The sequence below is a fragment of the Hippocampus bargibanti genome, linkage group LG18 (genome assembly GCF_051943395.1).
Source record: "Hippocampus bargibanti isolate YZ-2025 linkage group LG18, ASM5194339v1, whole genome shotgun sequence".
NCBI lineage: Eukaryota > Metazoa > Chordata > Actinopteri > Syngnathiformes > Syngnathidae > Hippocampus > Hippocampus bargibanti.
The window spans coordinates 9,406,453-9,432,093 of NC_142751.1; the positions used below are offsets into that span (position 1 = coordinate 9,406,453).

The 25,641-nt window shown below is 41.2% G+C and overlaps 1 protein-coding gene across 4 annotated transcripts in view; it reads left to right on the forward strand.

Annotated features, from left to right (window-relative positions):
* ptpn13 (protein tyrosine phosphatase non-receptor type 13) overlaps nucleotides 1–25,641 on the forward strand; it is a 54,714-nt gene that overhangs the window by 16,185 nt on the left and 12,888 nt on the right. For 2 of the 4 annotated variants that reach the window (XM_089021267.1, XM_089021268.1), the window contains exons 7-29: nucleotides 51–683; nucleotides 8,854–8,946; nucleotides 9,081–9,180; nucleotides 12,448–12,664; nucleotides 13,405–13,479; nucleotides 13,556–13,724; nucleotides 13,802–13,937; nucleotides 14,019–14,157; nucleotides 14,913–15,068; nucleotides 15,341–15,523; nucleotides 15,663–15,825; nucleotides 15,905–16,277; nucleotides 17,142–17,221; nucleotides 17,302–17,355; nucleotides 17,670–17,759; nucleotides 18,222–18,329; nucleotides 18,421–18,552; nucleotides 19,470–19,906; nucleotides 21,822–21,953; nucleotides 23,412–23,505; nucleotides 24,251–24,336; nucleotides 24,447–24,621; nucleotides 25,406–25,620. In XM_089021267.1, coding sequence (XP_088877393.1) covers nucleotides 51–683; nucleotides 8,854–8,946; nucleotides 9,081–9,180; nucleotides 12,448–12,664; nucleotides 13,405–13,479; nucleotides 13,556–13,724; nucleotides 13,802–13,937; nucleotides 14,019–14,157; nucleotides 14,913–15,068; nucleotides 15,341–15,523; nucleotides 15,663–15,825; nucleotides 15,905–16,277; nucleotides 17,142–17,221; nucleotides 17,302–17,355; nucleotides 17,670–17,759; nucleotides 18,222–18,329; nucleotides 18,421–18,552; nucleotides 19,470–19,906; nucleotides 21,822–21,953; nucleotides 23,412–23,505; nucleotides 24,251–24,336; nucleotides 24,447–24,621; nucleotides 25,406–25,620 — 4,040 coding nt within the window. The remainder of the gene's footprint in view (nucleotides 1–50; nucleotides 684–8,853; nucleotides 8,947–9,080; nucleotides 9,181–12,447; nucleotides 12,665–13,404; nucleotides 13,480–13,555; nucleotides 13,725–13,801; nucleotides 13,938–14,018; nucleotides 14,158–14,912; nucleotides 15,069–15,340; nucleotides 15,524–15,662; nucleotides 15,826–15,904; nucleotides 16,278–17,141; nucleotides 17,222–17,301; nucleotides 17,356–17,669; nucleotides 17,760–18,221; nucleotides 18,330–18,420; nucleotides 18,553–19,469; nucleotides 19,907–21,821; nucleotides 21,954–23,411; nucleotides 23,506–24,250; nucleotides 24,337–24,446; nucleotides 24,622–25,405; nucleotides 25,621–25,641) is intronic. The other 2 variants (XM_089021269.1, XM_089021270.1) reach the window with 2 other exon arrangements.

A 25,641-nucleotide genomic window follows, 5' to 3' on the forward strand; every position in this document is an offset into this window, starting at 1 on the left:
AATTTGTTGCTTGATTCTGAAATTGAACTTTTCTTTTGACGTCCTTCTAGGACGGAGTGCAGCCCCCAGGGTGCTGGAGCGTTATCGGGCCAGGACTCAAGAGCAAAGCTCTCTCAACCGGGGCCTCAGTCGCTCCATGGGGTCCTTGCCGGTGCATGACATCATGAGGGTGGATGAAGGAGCTGCCCTTCACTACGCTCACTGTGACTATCACCCCGACTCGGAATGTCCTGGCGAAATGTGCCCCACGTTTGTTTCACTCCAACATCAGCATTCCTACCCCTACCTGCACCCACTTCACCCCCAGCAAAAAGGCCGACCCGTGGAACTGGACCGTAGGTCTTTACCCTTCCTCAGCACAGACCTGAGGGCGGCACAGGCCAGGAAGACCTGGGCGTCCTCTGTGGACTTGGCCTGTATCGACCCGGAGGCCCTTCGTTTCGGAGCTTTGGAGGACGCACGCCGAGGCAGCAACGCATTAACCACACAAACTGTTGGCAGGATGAAATCGCCGTTCGGCGCATCCGTAGAGAGGGACTCTCACTATTATGAATTTGGTGGGCTAAAGACCCGAAATGTCCATCACCTCTCGACACCGTCGGTTGGGTCGGGCCTGCCCGGTCCCTATGACCGCATCAAGGAGCGGCAGAGGAAACTGCAGATGTTGCGACATGCCATGGATGGTGAGTCTACCTTCACTACTGAGAATTTTGAAGAACTCCCCTTGGTAATTCATCTGATTTTCAGTTTAGCAGCATGAACTTTGATGGGCAAGTATATCGGAAACTTACAGGGAATTTTGATTGGTTTTGGATTGGGTTCGCCTTTATTAGTCTTGCAGACTTTATTAGTCTCGCAGAAATTTACATTTCACAGCAGCAAAGTAATGAAAGGAAAGGATGAAGTAGAAAAAAAAATACAGGACCTACTGTAAAGGCAGCCACTCTTGCAGCGCCATCTCGAAGTCAAAACAACAACCAAAAAAACTAAATAACAACTAAAGTGACACAACACAAAAGACAGATTCAATCTTAAGCACTTTCTGCACACTCTTTGTTGTATGAAGCAGTTCTCGATGAAAGAGGAAAGGATCAAAGCGTCCTTTACACCAGTGGATCAGGGATGTCATGGTGGAATGTGCACATCTGGTACAAGCTAAACCTTGAAAGCAAACACAAAGCTGTAGCATCCATTCATGAAAAGAGATCGTGTCCTTTTCCCACGTAAATGCGCTTCAATTCCAAGCCGCGACAGTTCCACATACGCATCGGCGCTCTTCGCTAATAACGCTCCTTTCTTCTCATACGGATTGGTTTCAAGCTGCCATTTTAGGTCATCTGTCCATGTACTCACTCTTTTACTCAAAGTCAGCAGAAAGATGCTCCAATGGCCGATCGCTAAAACTCAACAGATGAATGAACAAATGACACGTTACAATAGATTTCAAGTTCCTTTGTCAAAGCAATGGAGCCCTCGATAAAACAAAACCACGCACTCTATAACATGATCACCAGGTCATTAAAGAAAGCTCTGCATGGCAGTACCAATGCGGAGGTGAAAATTACAGCGTAGAGACATCCATGTGTGTTTTTTTATTTTTTTTATTCCTAATTTAAGTTGGAGTCTTTGATGCAATTTTGATTTTTTTTGTGACTCACTCTCACGGAGTTGTCCAAGTTGCTCCTTCTAATTACAGGCCTGTTTAATTCTAGACTAACTGCGCTCCGTCATATATGTAGCGTGTCTTCTCTGCTTTCTCCTAATGTGCTTTTTATCCACGCTGCATAATGTCTTGAATTGCACATACTGGGAACCATCGTTGCAAGGACGAACCGCTCAGTTGTTGAACCAGTAGTGTTTTTTCACCCCAATATTTACCAAGAAATTCTTTGTGTTGTTTCTGCCAACCAGCTGGGCTGAGTCACATGTGGACAAAGAGTTCTGCTGCCCATTTGGAGTTTTGGTTCTCTCTTTTCACAACCTCTTCCTTCTGCTCCTCCCTGTGCTTGAGCGGCTATTTTCGGTGCACTCGAGCCACTGTGGCTTTTTCCTCCTTCTCTACCGTGGGTCGCTTGTCCCTTTCTTTTTTTCTCCCTTCCCGTTCTCCTTTGCAATTCTCTTCTTCTTTTCCTTTCGGCTTTTCCCTTCAAGGGGTCGCCACAGCAAATCAGTGTCCTCTATCTTGAGAGGTTTGATCCGCATGTTTGTTTTGGCCAAGCTTTTACGTCGGATGCCCTTCCTGACACAACCCTCTGTATTTATCGGGCTTGGGAATTCTCATTTTTTTCCTTTTCAAAAAAGTTGTTTTTATTTTGCACGAAATAATCATTCCGAGCTATCGGACCTTTCCTGACCTTGAATGCAAAGAAAGGAAAATTGTCAAAGTTGACCATGTTGGTGACGTAGATGTGCATCACTCAAGATGGACCAACTTATGTCCATTCTCAGCATAGTTTGTTGTGGTTATTTGTGCTTTCCTATTGGCCACAAGGTACTAGGCAGGTAGATTCCCAGTATGAGAAGAGTCAACACCATCAGGGATTAAAATGCATTGGGATAACCACCAACAGTAATTAATTTGCAGATACCTTGGAATATGTCCTTCTTCTTTTTTTTTTTCTTTCCAAGAGTACATCACCGGCCTGTAAGATTCTTTGCGTGCCACTACTCAGTCCTTGGACATAGTTTATCAAAGTATTTGAACATCTCATGCCAGATATGTTATAACCTTGGTAATACCATCCTGGCATTGCACCTTTAAAGGACAACCGACACCTCCAGACAAGTTGTGTCCATAATTTGTAAAATCACTTGAAATGACTTATACTGAGCGTATTTTACAAAGATTCCACCGCATATAGCTATAGTTTACGTTTTAAGACTCGCGCTGAATATTCAGGAAGTCTTGTTTTCGAGTTGGTGACGATTCCAGACGTGATGTCACGTCTGGAACGCCCCTGACCGAGAAAGCGACACACAATGCATTTTGGGTACTTTGTTTGGTCTGAAAACATTGTGTTGATCCGTGTTGATGGCGAAATTAGAAGGAAAACACATAACGCCATGGTGAATCGTTGTGTGTTGCAACAAGATTATTGAATACTAGTTGACACAAATTCCCAGCAGACAAATCAGCCTATTTCCAATGGAGCTTGGGCGCCATCTTGTGCATTTTCGGGGAGCTACATTGGAGTCCAAACGCCTCAAAATGATACAGGACGGACTTCTTTAATCGATTGCAAACATTTATGCTTTACTCTTCAGAACTATTTGAATCATATTCAAAACTGGATGAGTAGCCCTTGAAGCCCTTGTTTTGATTCTCGAGCAAGGCAAGTTGTCCTGGCGTGACATCACGAACAAGGGGGCGGGACCTTCTGAAACGGAAACTTTCTGAGGTCATTTTGAAGTAGTTATGGGACACTTTAAGTCATTTTCATTGGTGTTTTGCATTTGACTAAAAATATCTGCCTGCGTGTTTTGGGTATTTTAATGCTATAAAACGTTTTTCTGATATCAGTTAGGAAACAAAAAAATGGTGTTGGTTGTCCTTTAAGGCTAAATGCTTCAATTGTGCCATTTTACAAGAATCGTCGTGGCCATTAGGTGACCTTCAAAGGCTTTGACTTATCTGGAGAATTCATTGGCATGATCTCCAGGCCTTTGTATACAACCTCTTCAAGACAGGATTTACTGTATGTGCCTTTTTGTCACATTTACTGCTCGGTATATATTGTGCTGAAATCGATTCAACCTCGGTCGAGGTAAGTGTTGGGAAGAGACCTCTTAAATGTTGACTTGCAAAAAGGTGAGAGAGGGCTATAAAGTTTTACATTGCTCAGTCACTTCTCCTGCCCTTTTGTGTTGAGAGCAGTGTTATGGTTTGCTGCGTGAAATGCCACACAGATGTTGGAATATTCCACCTTTTGGAGGATCCTGATTTTGAGGAGGCTACTGGTCGTCCTCGGTTTACAATGCCACATTGAGATGAGATAAGATAAGCTTTATTCGTTTCACATTGGAGAAATTCCCAATTTACAGAAGCAAAGAAGAGGAAAAGAAAATGAATAAGTAGAAGAACAAATATAGGAGCTGCTGTATAGGCACCCACATTTGCGGTGCCATTGTGAAGTCAAAATAATGTAATATATACCTGTCAAGCTACGAGACACTGTGACCTGACCAACGGCTCAATTTTTCCTTACTTACTGAGAAACGCGTGTGTAATATTTCATTGCGCAATTGTATTAACAAAATTTCACATGGAAACATTAATGCTTTTAACAAGTTACAACATATATCTAGCAATTATCATGTTTGTTCTTTGTTGTAGAGCATTGTGGCTTTTTTTTGCTCTTGACAAATTGAATTTATCCACAGCAAAATAGGAACTGGAATTTCTGTTCTTACAATGTAAAATGTTTATTAAAAAAAGATTGATATTATGGCGAAAAAAACACAGTAAAATGATTAATTTAACCGATTTCAAAATAAAATTCCACTTGACCGGAACTTGTCTTCTCGGAAATTTCATTTCTTCTCGGAACTTTAGTTTCTTCTTGAGACTTTTCGACTTTATGAGTAGCGATATTTGTTAAAAATTAACATTACTGTTAATTTTTAATGACGGAAACAGAATGGAAAATATCTCAAAATTATATTTAACAATTTTTGTATTTCCCATTCAAACTTCCTTGTATACCGTACACATCTAAAAATGTGCAAGAATCCTATAGAATATGGCAAAATACGGCCGTATGACAGGTATGATAATATGACACAACAGAGGTGTAACTCAAATTTGCCGATGGAACTTTTGCCATGTGACGTTCATCCTCCACCAGACCAGGGTTCAATTTACCAAACAGTTTAGTGACAAGCTGAAATAAACTGGATCATTTTGGCCATTCCAGGCCACCAAACCCAACTAATATGAAAACCACGTAATAGGCCAGTGAAAGTATGTCTTATTCCAATCTTGACTGTGGTGCGAACGTGGCTTCTGCAGGTTGGTGGTTGGCTGCTTCTTCGTTCTTCTTCTCTCATGCCTTTCTCTTGTTTTCTGCAGGAAAGTGATGACGCAGCAAGTGGTCGGTGCTCTCAGGTTTCACCCACATGCACAGTGCATGAAATCGGTCTGTGAACATGCGTGTGGCTTACTGCGGACTAAACCTTTTGTGTTTGCACGTGTGTGTGCATGGGCATGTTGATACCCGGTCCCTTTTATCTCTCACTGAACCCACACGACTCAACACAAGGTGCTTTTCAATCAGTCGATCCTGTTCCAAGCAAATCTGAGGCCTATAATTGGAGTCATGTGTAGCGGATGAGGGAATTCCGAACGTTATTGGACTTTTCCGGCACTTGACCGCAGATCATGTGGCTCAGAGCCGTGGTTGGTCCATTTAGGATAACAATTCCGAACAGGGAGCCTTGAGTCAAGGTACAACCCCTCAAATTGTCTGGCATTTTGGCATGCTGATTAGAGCGCATTTTTGCCCTGGTGTGTCTTAAACAGGTGCTTCAAAGATTCAGAAGCTGTGCAAAAAAATAATATTTAACCTTGTACTCGGGAGGGGGGGGTGAACCGATGAATTCGCAAGTTGATTACTCAAGGCATTTTGTTTTCATATTTGTATTATTTGTATTGATATTCAGACTTCTTCCAAGGGTGTCTTTGCAAACACAACTCAGATTATCTATCCATCTATCCACCTATCCATCTATCCATCCATCCATCCATTTAGATGTCTATCTAAAGCTCTCTAGCTTGTTCGCTATCCTTTTAGCAAGCTATCTGCCTAGCTAGCTCGCAAGCTACTTTAGCTACCTAGCTACAATTTATCAATGTGACCCTGTTAAACCCTAGCTAGCTACCTACAGTATCAAGCTATTTAGCTAGCTATTTAGTAAGCTACATAGCAACTTAGCTTGCTACCGCTATCTATCTATCTATCTATCTATCTATCTCTATCTATCTATCTATCTATCTATCTATCTATCTATCTATCTATCTATCTATCTATCTATCTATCTATCTATCTATCTATCTATCTATCTATCTATCTATCTATCTATCTATCATTATTCGTGGTCTTGTTCAACACAATTTGTTTATTTGTGTTGGTTTTTGCCATGCTGGATGTTTTTTGGCCCCAACATGAAGTGCTTCCCTTTGATATGCCTTTAATGAGGGGAATCAAGGTTCCACTTTGCCTAATTAATCCATTTAATCTGGTCAACTGAGGATGAAAACTGAGACAGGGAAAAAAGTTGAAATAATATCACTTTTGTGTTCTCCCATGCTGTAAACCTCCTGGACTTAATTAAAACTTAGTGTACTCTAACATAATCATTCCTTGTCCTTTCTATGCACCCATGAGAGAGGCATGCTAGCAGAAAAACACATGATTGGTTTTAATGGGAAATCGTGATTTTTTTTTTGTTGTCTTCCCACAACCACAAATAAACCTTGAGGTCTGATTTGCTACTTTAACTGAGTGGTCAAGGCATAAACTGTTAGCGAGGGCAATAAGAACAGAAAATTGCCGCTCTTCCGTTGTTGACAGTTAAGACCTGAACCCAAAGTCTATCGTAACAAAATCATGAATCAATCATCGTTTTGTTGCGTGACACGTGGGGCTGAGACTAATTTCACTTTACAAATTGGAGTGCCTGATTTTCTGCTAGCGCTAAGTACAGAAAATGCTTTTGCTTCGCTTTTACAATCCAATCCATCTTTATTTATTTGGCGCTTTCACAACAGCTGTAGAGCTTTACAGAACGTTTCCTATAAACTAACGGCAATACAGCAGAACGCATAACATAAAGCATTTACAATCATACTACCAGTGGTGATTTGAGATTGTTATCCTTGGTGGGGCCTGTAAAGCACCAATGTAGACCAGTTATACGGATATTGCCAAATGATAACAAAATATGTTTTAGCAACAGAGCCGAAACTGCGGAAATGACGCGTAGTAGTAGCAGTATGGAAATATTTTCATTTGGAAAGTGGACTTAGTGAAACAGCAACTTGCACTGTGTGCAAATTGAGCATTTCATGTGGTGGAATTGAAAGAACTTTGTTTAACACTAATTAAATACCACACCTGAAAAAATGATTAAAAGGAAAAGGGAATCAAATGTTTAACTTGGTTTGAATCGCTGCTCCACCAGCAATATTAAATCATTGTCTTTTTTTCTCTTGAATGTTTTTCTAAGATATTGGATGAGGACTTGGTATTGGCAGATCATTAAAATTGTCTGACTGACTCCAATGCAAAAAAACATGTAGTTACTAGTACAAGGGTGTCACACTCATTTTTTGCCGCGGGCCACATTGTAGTTACAGTTTCCTCTCAGGGGCCGTTATGAATTTGGGGAAGTCGTTAGAATGTTAGAAATACAGAGCGCACAACAAATTAATGAATGACTAGTTTTCATCTAAAGTCAAAAATAATGACTGTTGTTGTGATTTACATACTGCATTTTGAAATTTTGGTTCGGACTTTAGCAAGCATCATGATACTTGAGATACTTGCTTTGCTTTCGCGGGCCGAATAAAACGATGTGGAGGGCCACATCTGGCCTTGACTTTGACACCAGTGTACTAGTGCTTGTCATGGTGGGAGAGAAAGTTGTGCCATTTGTGGAGTAATATTAGCAATTGGGGTAATACTTGCAGTGGAAAAAGTAATAGTAAAAGTAATTACTAGGAATTGTCAATTTTGGTAATACAATGTCTGGTGTTTGTTTGGGTCATTCTACAATAATTGTAGTATTTCACGTATAGTAGTGGTAACGGAGGTAGAAGTAGTGGAAAGAAGTAGTTACAATGTTGGTTATCTTCTTCTTTTCATTTCGGCTTTTCCCTTCACGACCCCACAGCGAATCAGTAACCTCCATCTTCAGAGGTATGATACGCATGTTTGTTTTGGCCAAGCTTTTACGTCGGATGCCCTTCCTGACACAACCCTCTGTATTTATCCGGGCTTGGGACCGGCACATGAAGACTTATGTCCCTTTGTGGTTACAGAGCAATCAACTCGCTCAGTAAAAGGCTCCCAAACACAAAATGGTCATCATAGTAGCGCTAATAATGTTACTGGCTACAGTAATAGATGTTGTGATTTACATACTGCATTTTGAAATTTTGGTTCGGACTTTAGCAAGCATCATGATACTTGAGATACTTGCTTTGCTTTCGCGGGCCGAATAAAACGATGTGGAGGGCCACAGGAATGGTAAGAATTTTAGTAGTGATGATGATGTTTAATTTTATTGTCTTTTTTATTTTTTTTTTTTATTTTTGTTTCATTTTTTTTCAGGGGGGGGGGGGGGTAAACTATGAACAGCTATTATGGTGGCAAATGGAAAAGCACCCAAGGTTTTTTTGAATTGTTAGTTTTCCACCCTCGCCCATGAGATTCAAGAATCACCCTGAGAATATGTCAAGTAAAAAATAAATACAAATCACTGAGCAATGACACGGGAACGTCATGCATTTAAGTTATGTGAGCCTGAGTGATACTGAAAAGCAGGACTTTCGAGTTTCGACGAACTCCTCAGAGTTGAGTTTGTTTCACTTGGATATGTACAGTATTTGCACTACACGTTTAGCCGGTGGGGCAAGACATCCCATGACAGGCATGCATGCTGAGGCCTTTCCTCCATTTTGGATGTTTACCAACACTATCATGAGAAAACTCTTACTACTATGAGCTTGATATATGGTTTTAACACACCATCCACTCTTGGAGAAAAAAAACTGTGTGAAGGCAGCCGAACAATAAGCAACACTAGAGTCCCCTCCTGAATACCGTTTAATGGCAGTTATTCTTTCTCCCTCAGAACCCAATCTCACCCACCACCGGCACCACAGCGATTACAGTTCCTCCAGTGAAAGCCCCTCTGTTGCTTCCTCCGATCCTGACTACAGGCAAGGTAAATAATCTTGACCCTTGACATCTAAATGCCCGTGTTGTTTTCAACAGCCGTTACACAGACTAGATTGATCGAATATTGTTAGAATTTTACTGCATGCAGCATCTACCACCCCCCCTCCTTGTCGCTCACAGGGAAGAAAACACCCGACACGAGACGATTCGGCTCTCAGCTGGCGCTCTCCTCAGAACACGACTCTTTGTCCATAACAAGTCACAACACGCAGAGGCACAGGTAAGAAAAATTATGGCACACGATATTAAACGGTCAGCTATTTTAGCTCCGTTCGCATTCCAGGAATAACTCCGTGTTTGTTTTTCTTTTTCTGTTGCTTTCTTTAGGAGGGTGGGGGGTCGCCATAGATGAGAAACAAATGATGGCCTAAAAGTTTCCTTTTAACCACAGATTGGAAAATTGACTACAGCAGAAGCTAACATTGCAATTCATTGAACATTGCATCTAATTGGAAATAACCGAAACATAACATATGCATTGATTTTGATAGCGTGCCACAGTTAATTTGTGACAAAAAATACATTCATATATAAATCAGAATCAGAATCATCTTTATTGGCCAAGTATGTAGAACACACAAGGAATTTGACCCCGGTAGAACACGCTGCATTAGTATCATCATAAAAAAGGCACTATACACTGATATTTGGGTTACTGTTTATAGAGTTAATGGTGACGGGGGAATAAGCTGTTTAAATGTTTGCTGGATTTGGTGCGCATGGATCGGTCGCGGCTGCTTGTGGGGAGTAGCTGGAAAAGGTGGTGGGCAGTGTGTGGAGGGTTCAGTAGGATTTTCCGCACCATTTTTTACAGTATGCTAGTCCTTGAGAGTGCGTAGGGCGGTGCCAATGATTTTTTTTAGCCGATTTAGCTGTCCGTCGAAGTCAGATTTTGTCAATTTTTGTGGCGGCCCCGAACCAAACCCTGATAGAAGAACACAGGATTGATTCGATGACAGCCGTGTAGAAATCTCCTACCACAATTGTGTTCATCCAAATATGTCCGGTCCATTAAACTGTTGTACTTGTAACGTTTTTCTCGTTGCAGTCCAAATGTACTGTTTTGCATATGGCGTTGCAGTCTCGCAAATGTACATTTCACAGCAGCAAAGTTATGAAAGAAATGAAAGTGCAAAACACATAGGCAGCCACTCTCGCGGCGCCGTCTTGTCAAAAGCAAAATGGCCACTTGATTGGCTTTTCAAAAATAATAGCCTAGTTGCCCCACAATTACCATGTTGTATACTGAAAGATTGAAAACTGTTTCTTTTTTAAGACTTGTTTCCTCAAAAATACTAAAAAAAAAGATCTATTATTGTTGCACATTTTACGGTGTAGAATGCGCTACTGATGAAGCAAATGCAGTGGAACCAAAGTTTCTCCCAGTGTGGGAAGAGCGAATGTAAACAAATGAGGTTAGCGTGCGTAATTTGATTTTTCAAACCTGAGGCCAAGTGCACTGGTTGCTTTTACGTCTTTAAATAGCATGTCTGAAAGGCAAGTGCCAACCAGCATGCAAAGTGTTGGCAGCACAGCGATATCAAAATTAAAAGTCAGTGGTGTAACCACTTTTAATTTGCTGACAATAATCGTTCCAACAGATCATCTATTAATTAACCAATGCAGTTTTTGGAGCATTTGGATAATTTAACAAAGAATGTAAATGACCCATATGCTTCTGTATATGCGTCATAATAACACATTTGTGTGAATTAGTTTCTACCTATCCCGGGGCAGTTTTTGCAGAGATGCGTTATAAGAACAAACTGACTTGAAACTTGCAGTGTTTCTAGAAAAGGAATAATGGACAGTCCATGGCTGATTGTCCCCAGAGTACTAGACAGAAAAGATTAGCAATAAGAGTACAACTTGACCTTTTTTCCTCTCTTTTTTTAAATGGAATTCCATCACTTTTACAGCATTCGCCAAAGGCAAGAGCAATTTGTCAGTCAATGAGCATGCAATTTAGCGTCTGCTAATTGGAATCCAAGTAAATCAAGGCACGGCTGTCATCGAACTGCAACAGTAAATGCATTGTAACTCAGTTAAATGTACGACTACTGTTAATAATAATAATAATAATAATAATAATAATAATAATAATAATAATAATAATAATAATAATATCTTTGACAATGTCACATGCAATTTTTCATTTTGCTTTCAAAAGCATATTTTCCATAAAAATGGTCACATTTTAAATTATTATTGACATGCCATGCAACACGTCCACTCTCATGTGTTAAGGATTTCCCCACCTTTAAAATTTACAATCCCTCTGTGGGGGTAGGTTGGTAGCAGATAAGAGTCCACACACGCGCGCACACAGACGCAGCGGGGTTTGCATAGCAGGGTCAGCCCCCATGCTTGGCCGGTGAGGTCATCGAATGCACTGTAGTGTCCACATTGGACAGCCCTCTATCTCTCTAATCTACTGGAATTACAGAGCAGAGTCGCCTGCTGCTTGCAGGAAAACATTGTATTTTCGCTTCATCATCTACAAACTACGCGATGAATTTATGACTACGTCAAATGTAACCAGTAGGGAACAAGCTTGCTTTTCACCACATTTATTTACACGCTTTATATCTGGAATAATATCTGGATAAGCAACACATAATTTCAATTTCTATTTGAAGTTACTTTGTTTGGACATGTCTCAATTGCGAGCTTGTTTGTAGCGTGTGGCGGCTTTATAGCACGCGAGGCAGACTCATTTTTTTGGCTTACCCCCCGTGTGTTTAAACATCAGTTGTGTGTCCTTGTTGCTCCAAACGCCATTTAACTGCAGCTTAGAGGGAGAAATGCGGCAAATCATTTTGTGATACCAATCTTTTCATCATCTATTTGAACCCATTTTAGTTAACTCATTCACTGCCAGACGATGTGCAAAAATGTGTCCACTCCAGTGGCAGTTTTTTTGGTAATTTTCACTCAAATTCAAGGACCCCCAGAATATTCAGTTTTAGGACTACATTAACATTTAATGCAGCCTAAGAAAACTTAGACACTCTTCTTTCATCAGAAAAAAAAGATTTAATTCCTAAATTATATGGGTCTGGAGTTATATGAGCTAGAAATGAGGACGGCTGTCCAAAACCCAATGCAATATATACATATTGGTTTATATAGTACTTTAACAACAGCCGAAGCTGTAACAAAGCGCTAACATAAACAAAAGGCAAATGCTGCTGCCTCGTGGAAGGGAAAAAACATTGCCAGAAGTCTGAGCAGCGCTTTATCGGCACCCCTGCAAGAAAAACCAAAACCAGAACTAAATCGGGAATGGCGCTCTACGTCATTTTAAATTCCCGAATAAATTCTCAAATGGTGGTGAATGAGTTAATAAGTAGACGATGAGAACATCTGAAAAATACCACACATTTTTTTTGGCAGGGGCCATTAAGGTGTAAGATTTGTTGTCTGTGTAGCTTCAATTAAATGTTTGATGTGGACATGCCTATTTTTGATCTTCCCCTCCTTGCAGGCAGTATGAAGGAGCAGCTGATGAAGGTTTGGCTGGAGCTGAACTGCTCCTCCAAAAGCAAGAGGAGGAGGTACAGCGTCTGCAGGCACACCTGGCCAATAGGTTGTCCCAGGCCAATATCTTCACCTTGGATGACCCCCTGGCTCCTTCACGCACTTCCATCTTGGACCTCCAGGACCCTCTGTACACTTCCTCTGTGCCACTTCGAAAAGCCAAGGTCTTTCTTTTGATATTTAAGCGACATTTTGTCAACACACAAAGTGCTGACAGCAGCTTAAAAGTCATATTAGCCTCGGTTGATAATTGCATCTATGCGTAAAGTTTTTGGGTGACGTCGAACTTAGACCGCAAAATCACTTCACTGTCATTTAAGGACAACATGTGCACATTGTTGGCTGTCAGCTGTTACCGTGACTTCATGCTTTTCCAAAGGATAAGGGGGTGACAGTAATGTTTCATGGCAACCGCCCATGGGTGATAGGAAAAGTCACCTTTTACATTATTTTGTTTCACCAATGTCCTCCTGAAGACATGGACAAAATTGTGAGGTTTTATGATGTGCTAGAAAAGCTAGTGTACGTGCACTGCTCCATCCAAGTCTGCCATGGAAGATTGAATATACTACATCTGCACAGTCAAGAAAAACTTCGAAGCTGAAACATGGCGCCGTTTGATTTCACGTGAATCAGTGCTCAGTAGTAGTCTGCAATCGGGCCATACCCCAAAAAAATCTGTCTACGGTAGCCATCCCATCCGAGTACTATCCGTGAAGTAAAGAAGGGGACCTTACACTGAACTCTGAGGGACTCTGCGGAAACCAGGAAGGTTAATTCAGGATAGGGGTCAAATTTGCATGACCTCTACAGGACCTGCTAGCATTGATCCTCTGTTGTGCTCTGACATTTGTTGTATTATTGGCTTACTTTTATTCCTTATTTTTACTTCTCACCTCAACAGCTGTTCCACGGACCAGAGTTTGTGAAGATGGCGAATGAGCCCAGCGTTGCACTTAACGTTCCCACGTCCATAATGGTTAGACTGGATATTTGTGCTGTTGAAACAAACACTTTTATGGCCCAGTGAATAATTTATTCCTTTTTTGGCACAGAAGCGTAAGGGTGAGGAAGTGCAGCGAAAGCTAAGTGTGGTGCTGTTGAGCGGCCAGAAGCTGGAGTTGAGCTGTGACGTTAAGGCCTCGGGTAAAGACGCGCTGGATATGGTGATCGCCCATGTTGGCCTGGTAGAACGCCATCTCTTTGGTCTAGCTTACCTCACAGGTCGTATACCATCCACTGCGTACATCGCCGGGGAAAAATGTTAGTACCTTTGCTGAAATCTGACTCAATCTGTGCAGAAAACGAATTTTTCTTCATTAATCCTGATGTCAAGCTGTCCAAAGTGGCGCCTGAGTCTTGGAAGAAGAAATCTGACGTGCCTTTTAACCTTTTCTTACGCATCAAATTTTTCATTGATGACGTCAACCTAATTCAGTGAGTCTTTATGAAAAATAAGCTTCTTTTTGGGCACAGCTGTGTAATCATGGCGTTTGTTTTCCTTTTCTCGAATAACAGACATGCTATGACCAAACATCAGTACTATTTGCAGTTGAGGAAGGACATCCTGGACGAGCGGATGCGTTGTGACATGGAAAATGCCATCTTTTTGGCATCCATTGGACTTCAAGCAGAGTTTGGTGACTGCCAACCTGAGGTACTTAATATTAACATGCATCACACTTTTTTAAGTTTGAGCTAGGACCACAACAAGTTCAGGTAATTCAAATAATACATTTTGGCTTTGGATTGATGTGAAAAGATCATATAGTTAGGGCCAAATGGTTATCTAAATTATTGGGTAAAGTCTGTACCAAAATGGGTCAGGGCATCCATGATGCTTGCTAAATCCTCCCCCCCCCCCCAATCGGTCGTGACCTTGATATGTTCCAAGCAATTTTTTTATGTTACAACTTTTTTACAACGCATTGCTGACTAAGCGAGCGTCCCCTCCTTAACTCATTCACTGCCATTCGGGAATTTGAAAGCATGACGTGGAGTGCCATTTCCGAATGTTTCTGGTCAGACCTCTGGCAATGTTTTGTGCCCTTTTCCTTTTGTCCATGTTAGCGCTTTGTTAGAGCTTCAGCTGTTGTTAAAGCACTATATAAATCAATATGTATATATTTTATTGTATTCTATTTTGTACAGCCAACCCCATTTCAAGCTCATATAACTCCAGACCATAACTTAGGAATTAACTCTTTCTTTTCTGATGAAAGAAGAGAGTCTAAGGTTTCTTACGCTGAATTGAACGTTCATGTAGTCCTAAAACTCAATATTGTATGGGTCCTGGAATTTGAGTGAAAATGACAAGAACCCTGGCACTGGAGTGGTCACATTTTTGCACATTGTCTGGCAGTGAATGAGTTAACTTGTTAAACTCCATATTATAAATATCTGTTTGGGCAGCAACTTCACGGGAAGACATACTTCAGAGCTGAGCACTACCTTCCCGTCTCAGTCCTGGATAAGATAGACCAGGCGACCATCAAGGAGGAGCTTCCAAAACTTCATCGGAACTACTACGGAGCAACTGACTCAGAGGCCGAGTTTGAGTTTCTCAAGGTCAGTTAAATACAAAACTGGATTCAATGGAACTTGAAAGTTGACCGCTGGTTCACCTCTGAATTGTTTCACGTAATGGATCTTTATAACTCCAACACACATTTTAGATTGTTACAAATAAGCTAGCCACTGTAATAGTCATACATTAAAATACTCTTAATGCTTATGATCCACAGTAAATGAGACGTGCCCGTTATTTCATACCGTATTTAGTGGCAACTAAGCCATAGGAATGTTAATGCAGCACAAAGTCCATTTTTATGTTTCCAAAGGTGAGCCAGAGGCTGACCGAGTACGGAGTACATTTCCATCGTGTGCTCCCCGAGAAGAGATCCCAGACCGGCATCATGCTGGGCGTCTACTCCAAAGGGGTTCTCATCTTTGAAGTCCTGAATGGAAATCGAACCCCAGTGTTAAAGTTCCCCTGGAGGGAGACAAAGAAGATTTCATTCACAGTGAGGACATTTTGTTTATCATTGCCACCGTAATCATTTGTACCACTTTTGTTTCCAACTGGAAACTAACTTTTTGGACTAGATCATAACTTGACCTGACTGGTGCTAATCGAACGCTAACCATTTGCTCATTCTACAGAAAAAGAAGATTTGCCTTCAAAACACATCAGATGGAATCAAGCATGTATTCCAGACAGACAACAGCAGTACATGTCAGTATTTGCTACAGCTCTGCTCTGATCATCACAAGTTTCACCAACAAATGAAGGCTCTCCAAAGCAACCAGGAGCTTCAGGAACTCGGTAGAAATATCATTTTTTTTACCTGCTTTTTAAATAAACCAACGTTATATCTGCATTCAGTCATTTATATTTTTTCTAGAGAACAACCCCCTCACTAGTTTGCAGTATGCCACGGATCATCAAGGCGCAGTCAGCAGAACGTTGAGTTCAGACAGCTTGGCCCCCGCCCTTTCCACCCGTTCCAATCCAGAGCACCTGAAGAGGATCTCCTATTCGGAAGCAGCACTCAACAAAGCGCTATCCGGCTCCGTTTTGGTCCAAGACCAGCTGAATTTTCCAGGATTCCATCCAATGAAGGTGCAACCTAATCCTCGGGCCATGAGTCGCTCTCTTCACAACCTTGGGCAAACATTAGAAGCTGTCCAGCACAGTGCAGCAGAACCTTATAGCGGTGGATTGGCACAGACACAACCCAGTTCGGACACAGATTCGGTCTCGCTCCAGACCAACATGTGAGTTTGAGTGAAGCCTATTTGTTTTGTCATAGCCGCACTGCTGCAGCACTAACAAGTACCTGTATTCATTTTTGAAGATTTGATTGTGTAATGTCTCCGACAGTTGCGAAAATGCATCATTAACATAGTTATAGTTGGTCCATGTTTAACTCATTCACTGCCACACATATTCAAAAATGTGTCCACTCCAGTGCCAGGGTTTTTGTCATTGTCACTCAAATTCCTGGACCCACAAAAATAGAGTTTTAGGACTACATAAATATTTAATGCGGTGTAAGAAACCTTAGACTCTCTTATTTCATCAGAAAAACAGTTAATTCCTAAATTACATGGGTCTGGAGTTATATGAGCTCAAAATGAGGGCAGCTGTCCAAATTACAATGCAATACATACATATTGGTTTATATTGCGCTTTAATAACAGCTGATGCTGGAACAAAGCGATAATATGGAAAATAAGGGAAATTCTGCCCCCTTGTGAAAGGGGAAAAACATTGCCACAGGTCTGGCCAGCTTTTTATCGGCACCCTAGCAAGAAAAAACAAAACCTAAACTAATTCGGGAATGGCGCTCCACGTCATATTTTCAATTCCTGAATAAATTTGTGAATTAGTGAATTATTTTGCTTCTAAATAATATCAACAGTCTCCATTTTTAACATCTCATTAGCTTTGGCCCTGTGAATATTAGCCTTGACAAAGCCACATCAGACTAGAATTTCTGACGGAACCTGTTGTATGTCAAAGTGGTTGGTACAGAACTGTATTTGTTCACGGTTGATGGATGCCTCACGTAAACTTGGCTTCTTTATTGACTATTTTAGAAGAAAATACTTATACCAATTTTAAATCTCTCCAAACAGTCCAGCATGGAACCACTTTGAGTCCAAAAGAGAATCAGACTCCTCTTCCATAGAGGATGCAGGACAGGCTTATGTAATGGGTAAGTGACCGTGCCGACTTTGCAAAGTGGGTTTTCAATGGCTGTCTCAAAGGGTTCATCACTTTTTTTTGCCTTTTTAGGGGTCAACATGCACAGCTCTTCTGGACTATCCTCCACTCCAACCTCTGCTAATGGTATTTTTGGTATTGTTTCCATAAAAAGGCTGCTATTCACTTCTTGAAGAGTATTAAAATTGTGGAATGAACCAAAATAGTATATCGAAACAGTCTTTCAAATGACTTCTGTAGACTTCTGGTAACCTTCGGTCTTTATTTTCTGTGGCGTATAGATGGTTGGTATTCTCATAAATACAAACACATATTTTACATCTGTGTAACCTCTCAGTTGTACAGGAGTGGTCCATCGATGAAAAGGTACTTCAAAGAAGTACAGATGACGACCGAAGAAACCTTTTCATCGAAACACATAATTTGTTTTATTTTGATAGATTCCCTCCAGAAAAAAGTGAATGCTTTGCCATCTCCAGAGAGACAAATCACATCTGTAAGCCTGAAGAAAGATGTCAAATATGGCCTGGGTAACGCCCTCATTCGTTTTTTTCCACCCATATGCGTTTTATCTCATTCACTGCCATTCCCAAATTTTTGGTGCCAATAAAGCCCTGGTTAGACCTCTGACAATGTTTTTCCCTCCCACGACGGGGCGGCATTTGCCTTTTGTACAGCCGCCCCATTCAAGCTAGGATACTGTAACTTCAGACCCATATAACTTAGGAATCAACTTTTTTTCTGATAAAAGAAAAAATGTTTTCTTATGCTGCATTGAATATTTATGTAGTCCTAAAACTCAATGCTATTTGACTCCTGCGATTTGAGTGAAAATGACAATAACCTTGGCACTGGAGTGGACACATTTTTGCACATCGTCTGGCAGTGATTGAGTTAATTGATGTGGTGTAGTGTTACATTTGTGTCGCCAGCCTTTCAACTAAAGTATAGAAAATAGATGGAAGGATTATATGTGTGTGTGTTTTTTGTAGGGTTCCAGGTGGTTGGTGAGGACAACTTCAGTCGTATTGAAATGGGTACTCTCATCAGCTCTGTCACACCCGGTGGTCCCGCTGATGTTAATGGTTATCTCAAACCCGGTAGCCCGACCTCTCTTTCTTCCCCCTCCTAAAAAAAATCTACATTTGTGGTTCAAGTTTCATCTCACTTGCTGCAAACCTGTTGTCGCAGGAGATCGCCTTATTGCCGTCAACGACCTGAACCTGGAGGGTCTCTCCCACGCAGACACCATTCAAGTGCTCCAAAATGCTCCGGATGATGTCACGCTGGTGGTTTTGCAGCCCACAGAGAAACTGTACAAAGGTAACATTTCTGTTTTGATGTAGCCAAATCTCACGATGAATAATAAATAATTAGACAACTAACAGCTGGTATTGAAAAAGGCTCCATTCCATTTTAGTTTTAACCACGGTTGGGCAATTTATGACCTTTGGCCCATAAACAATACAGCAGTTGGACTCAGAACGGTTTTCATTTGATTATTTATTATCTCTAGCCCAGAAGTGGTTTTCATCCAAATATTTTGTGTTGTTATGACTTTACGACTACAACCGCCTTCACTCAATCACAGTCTGTTATGAGAAGCTCATAAAACTAAGCTTTGTCATGTTTAAACAGTATGCTAGGACACATAGCACCATTTTAATAATTTAGATAATTTAGAGATAATTTAGTGTGCATGCAAAGGATCCTTTGAGCTAGCCCAAATTTGTAAGGAAGTGGAAAAACTCCATAGTGATCTCTCACCATACTAACAGTACTGCATATTGGTAACTGAACATGTATTCTGATACTGCTCCACAAAGATGCTCCATTCGTAATCTCGAAACTGTCATAAACAGAACACGGCTGCCTTTATATGCACGCGTTTGACCCAGCATTTAACTTTAGGCCTGTTGTGCACCTATTTCTACCATCTAGAATTCATCTGAAACCTACTCGTATGTTCAAAGTCAAAGTCAGCTTTATTGTCAAATATGCTAATATGCGTGACATACAGCACAGATGAAATTACTGAATTACGATGGTCTTTTCATCCTGGTAAGAACAGTCGCAATAAACTTCATAGCCCAAAAATAAAAATGAAATTCTGACAACTATGTTGAAGATTGCCCTGGCAAAAGTCTGCTCTCCATATCGGGCTTTTGTAGACATGTCATCATATTTCGAAACTTTTCCCGTTAAATTCCCGAAATGCAACTTTTTTCTTATTTATTCAGAGTCTTCACCCAGCTTGTCCCCAACCAAAACAAAATCTACCCTGATGGCACTCAAGTCTGCTCAGCCTGAAGTGAATTCTTCTTCAAGCGATCACCCAACAACAGTGCGATCCAGCCCCCCAGCCCCCAATCACCCGCCTTCACCCACCTTCCAAGCCCGGCTCAGTTCTCCACCCTCTCAAGACACGACGAGCAACATTCCAACCATCATCGTACCCACATCAAGACAGGTCCGGCAGTGCTTGCAAAGGGCAACCACTTCTCCACTTGAATCCCAAAATGCATCCTTGGATCCCCTGCCGCCGGCATTGCCTCCCAAAACCCGGAAGACAAAACTTTTAGAAGCCCCGAAGCTTTCGGAGTATTCCGACGGTGGGGATTCGGATGTGGATGAGGAAAGTCATTCCAAAAGTCAGGAGAAACTCATGGTCCATCAGGTACTTTCCATTTTGTTGACTGAAACCCTGTATGGATAGGCATGACAATCGATTTATTGATTAATCATGATTTAGAAGAGGGTCTGACGATTGACTCTACAAATTTGTATGTTCAAAGAAATACAACATGAGTGACTGTATTATACTATAGTATATTTATAATTTCATATGAAACTGCGGGGAATAAGCAAAACATGGAAAGATGATCAGACGCGAGAAATACAGATGCTCCCCAACTTACGAACATTCAAGTTACGATGTTATGGTACATATGAACATTTTTGCGGGTACAGTATGTCCAAAAATGTTAAGTCAGAGATGCTGTAAGTTAGATTTTGTATTGCGCGCCTTTTACCGGCCGAGCTTGCTTGCGATTGGCTGTGTAGAGTATGTGGGTGAGTAGGAAATTCCTTTTCCCAGTTGACGCTCCAGGAGAACGTGATGCATAACAAAAAGTAATGACTGCTGGCACGTGATTCAGTAATTACGGACCAGCACTTTCAGTAATGAATTACTGAAGACCCAAGGATATACTGTATGTCGTCGTACTACACTAGGTGTGAATTTATTTTACGAGTGTTAGAGCGTCTGTATGTTATACTTAAAGGACAACCGACACCATTTTTTTGTTTCCTAACTGACATCAGAAAAAGTTTTATAGCATCTAAAATATCCAAAACACGGAGGCTGATATTTTTAGTCAAATGCAAAACAATAAAAATGACTTAAAGTGTGCTAAAACAGCAACAAAATGCACTGCGAATTGGGGATTTTCAGAAAGTCCCGCCCCCAGTTCGTGATGTCACGCCAGGATGTCTTGCCCTGCTCCAGAATCAAAACAATAGCTTCAGAGAGTTCACATTCGGTGGAGATGCTTTCTTGCTACTCATCCAGTTATGAATATGGTTCGCAATTGATTAAAGAAGTTCTTCCGTATCAATTCGAGCCGTCTGGACTCCAATGTAGCGCCCAGAAAATGCACAAGATGGCGCCCAAGCTCCGTTGGAAATGGGCTGATTTGTTTGCTGGGAATTTGTGTCAACTTCTGTATGGTGTTACCGCAATTGGTAGTCTTGGTGCAACACACAATGATTCACCATCGCGTTATTTAAGTGTTTTCCTTCTAATTTCGCCATCAACACAATGTTTTCAGACCAAACAAAATACCCAAAATGCATTGTATGTCGCTTTCTCGGTCAGGGGCGTTCCTGACGTGACGTCACGTCAGGCATCGTCATCAACTCGAAAACAAGACTTCCTGAAGATTCAGCGCAAGTCTTGAAACGTAAAATATAGCTATATACGGTGGAATCTTTGTAAAATGCACGCAGTAGAAGTCATTTGAAATCATTTTACAAATTATGGACACAACTTGTCCGGAGGCGTCGGTTGTCCTTTAAACATACACTCCATACAAAATATAGCACTGAAGCAACTTATGAACACATTCAACTTACGAACTACCGCTCAGAACATATCTTGTTTGTAAGGTGGGGAGCGTCTGTATATGACAAAGGTTTAATATTACAAAATATGAGACTGTGGCTAACACGCGAAGCATGGAGAGTCAATGAGACGAGGGACCAAAATACACGAGAAAATAAATAAATAAACAATCAACGGCTATGGCTAACTGAGGCATTTTCCTCACCTCGTTGCAAAGCAAATATTTGGATAATACAGATCTTCCAAAATCTTTCTCTTGCTTCCCTCGCCAATTCGAGTTTGGTTATCACCAATGCCTCTCATTGCATTTCAAATGACAATGCGAGGCCATTTTGTTACAAAGTGCATGTCGTCCTCCCCCTCCTCCATGACTGCTGCCTATCTCTCTCTCCCTCTCTTTATCTTCCGCTGCATGTCCGGGCTTGCGCTCATTCACCGTCATGCCTTCTTCTTCTTCTTGTGTTTGCAGGACTACCGCCGAGAACATTTAAATGGTAATGCCTCAGGTGTCAGTAGCCTCCGGCCCGGAGAGTTATTTGACATTGAGCTGTCAAAAAAAGACAGCAGCCTGGGCATAAGTGTCACGGTACTGTTCGGCAAGGTTTTCACAATCTCTTTCTTAAACCCCCTGTTTTCCCTCCCCCTGCATCCCTCACCACTGGTAATTAATGAATGGTGTTCTTTGCCGGGTTCGTCTTGCTTCCTTTTGAGTGTATCTTGTCCATTCTGGAAGCGGCTTTCGGGAATCTGGACTGTCACTCACACTTCATGCTTCATTCATTTATTTTGAACTAACACGTTTTTTTAAGTGCACCAATTTTAACATTGTAAAAATATAGGACGTTTAACCTGGGTTTTGTAGATGTGTAGTATTTAAATTATTGGCCTAGTTTCATTAATGTGTGTAACACATTGACTTACAGTTCTGTTTTTGCATCCGCACTGCACAGTCAATGAAACTACTACTACTACACCACACAACACAAAATGGAATAGAAGTTCTGAACTTAATCAATGTTCAATATGATTCATTTTGTCGCACCATAGACCAGATTTTACGGTACACTATCACCAAAAATTGACTATTGTTGACAAACAATGATTCCCCAAATTTGATTAACTTTATAAATGGACCAAATACATCCACCGCATATCCTCAATGAGTCATGTCTTAACTGATCACTGCGGTTGAGTAAACAATCTCCTACTCTCATATTAATGTTTTCTTTTGTCACAGTCAGTTAAATAGAACTTGTGGTACGTCAAGCTAGATGCAATTATATTTACTACAAGCGAACAAGCAGTGCTTTACACTAATAGTTCAATATGTGTCACTATCGTAGCACCTGGATGGGACACCACTGACCTCTATTGGAGATGAAGTGAAGTGCAACACAAAGTTGTGTGGAATCCGTTTTTTTCCATTTATCATGATGCATAAAAGAGGGTTGTGTCAGAAAGGGCAGCCGACGTAAAAGCTGGGCCAAAACAAACATGCGTATCATACCTCTGAAGATGGAGGTTACTGATTCGCTGTGGCGACACCTTGAAGGGAAAAGCCGAAAGGAAAAGAAGAAGAAGATCATGATGCATAAAAGGCTAAAAGTCTTTGTGGGAAAAAATACCTCAGAAGAACTATGTAGAAAAGAAATGAATCATTAAAAATGTGGAAAATCAACAGACTAAATGCAGCCGTGCAGTACAGTTAGGCGTCAGAACCGTTGCTTGTTTCTGACTTCGGTGTTGTTATAAATGTGAGAAGGAAAATTTGAATACTTCTCCCTTCACGTGCAGGGAGAGAGGGAGAAAAAGGGAGAAAAGGAGAGAGAAATCCTATATTGGCCAATCATGTTTTCATTGTTTGTTGACAAAGTAGTCCACTTTTTATTAATTTATCTTGCATGCCCAAGTATTATATTAAATCCATACTATAGTCCGGTGATATCATTATAACACTTGTAGCTGAATAAAATTCCACAGACCCATCAGTCCCCAACCAAAAATATCACAGCGTCTTTATTCGACTATATCCTGACTTTGCTCTCATTTCATTCTGTAGGGGGGAGTGAACACGACTATTCAGCATGGTGGCATCTACGTGAAGGCCATCATTCCTAAAGGAGCTGCAGAGCTTGATGGAAGGATACATAAAGGTATATGACGATGTTGAAAGATATCATGAATAATTATGAGCAAGCTCATCTGTGGTTAGCATGTTTAGAGGTTCAGTGGTTGAAATTCATATAGTATGTGAATTCCCAAAACCTGCATGCGCTCTTTCAAACACTTTTAACTCATTCACTGCCATTCCCGAATTTATTCGAGAAATGAAAAGCATGATGTGGAGCGACATTCCTGAATTTGTTCGGGTTTTCGTTTTTCTTGCTGCGGTGCCGATAAAGCACTGGTCAGACCTGTGGCACTGTTTTTCCCTTCCACGAGGGGGCAGCATCTGCCTTTTTTCCATGTTAGCGCTTTGTTACAGCTTCAAATATTGTTAAAGCGCTGTATAAACCAATATGTATGTGTTTTGTACAGCCGGCCCCCCTTTCAACCTCGGATAACTCCAGACCCATATAACTTAGGAATTAACTCTTTATTTCTAATGGAAGAAGAGAGTCTAAGGTTTCCTGCGCTGCATCGAATGGTTATGTAGTCCTACAACTCAATATTCTGTGGGTCCAGAAATTTGAGTGAACATGACAAAAACCCTGGCAGTGGAGTGGACACATTTTTGCATGTCTGGCAGTGCATGAGTTAATGTCCTTAGTCGTGAATAATTTTATTCTCAGTGTGCCTTAGAATTGGCTGGTGACCAGTCTAGGGTGTAACCTGTCTCTTGCATGGATAAAAAGTGCTCTGGCATATTTGTAAACCACCTTCTGATGCCGTTCTCAGGGGACCGCGTGGTGGCTGTCAATGGAAAATCACTCGAAGGCGCTTCTCACCAGCAGGCCGTCGACGCTCTCAGAGACACGGGTCAGGTGAGTGACCCCACCGGTTGACACTCAACTGGCTAGTAACTACAAGCGCTCTCCTCTGTTATAATTTACACCTTGGAATAAAATGTCTATATTTCTCTCCATCTTATCAGACGGTTAATTTGTTACTCGAGAGAGGTCATCCCCCCACGGAAAAGATCCACGTACCTGTCACTCCTCAGTGCACACCGATGAACTCCGGCAACAGCAGCCTGCGCAAGCAGAGCAAGAGTAAGGCAACAGCACGGCAGCGCAAAGATGAGCCAGAGTACAGCTTTTTAACGCCAGGTAAGGAATATGATCCAAAAGAATACAATTGTGCTTTCTGGTTAACTCATTCACTGCCATTCCTGAAATGTATTTGGAAATTGAAAGGCATGACTTGGGGCACCATTTCTGAATGTGTCTGGGTTTTGTTTTTTGTTGTATGGGGGTGTCGATAAAGCGCTGCTCAGACCTCTGGCAATGTTTTCCCCCTTCCACGAGGGGGCAGTATTTGCCTTTTGTCTAAGTTAGCGCTTTGTTACACCTTCAGCTGTTGTTAAAGAGTGATATCAATGTATGTATTGTATTTTGTACAGTCGCCCATATTTCAATCTCAGATAACTCCAGACCAATATAATTTAGGAATTAACTCTTTTTGTCTGATGAAAGAAGAGACTCTATGGTTTCTAACTCTCAATTGAATGTTTATGTTGTCCTAAAACTCTGTCGTCCTGCAATTTCAATGAAAATGACAAAAACCCTGGCACTGGAGTCGACAGATTTTTGCACATCGTCTGGTAGTGAATGAGTTAAATATTGACTAATTCTTTGTTTGGATTTGAACAATTCTTCATTCTGTTTTTCCATATTTTATTTTCATCAGTTGATTTTAATTTGTTTTTCAATGTAGAGTATTTATTTAAATTCTTACCATACAAACAGGGAAATGAAAGAATCCAATGGCCCTAAAAAAAGGCAAAAGTCAAAGTTAGCTTTATTATCAAATATGCTAATATGCATGACATACAGCACAGATGAAATTAATGTCCTCTAATAGAGCAATTAAAAAAAAATATTGCTTTACCAGATAATGTGTTTGAGGTGCGCCTGGTGAAGAACGCCTCAGGCCTGGGCTTCAGCTTCAGTCGGGAGGAGTACATCCCAAACGAGGCTCCGGGCTCAAGTATGGTCCGCGTGAAAAAATTGTTCCCCGGTCAGCCGGCTGCCGAGAGCGGCCGCATCAACGTTGGTGATGTCATCATGCGTGTCAATAAAACACCCCTCAAAGGACTTTCACAGCATGTATGAAGACTTTTTCACCTT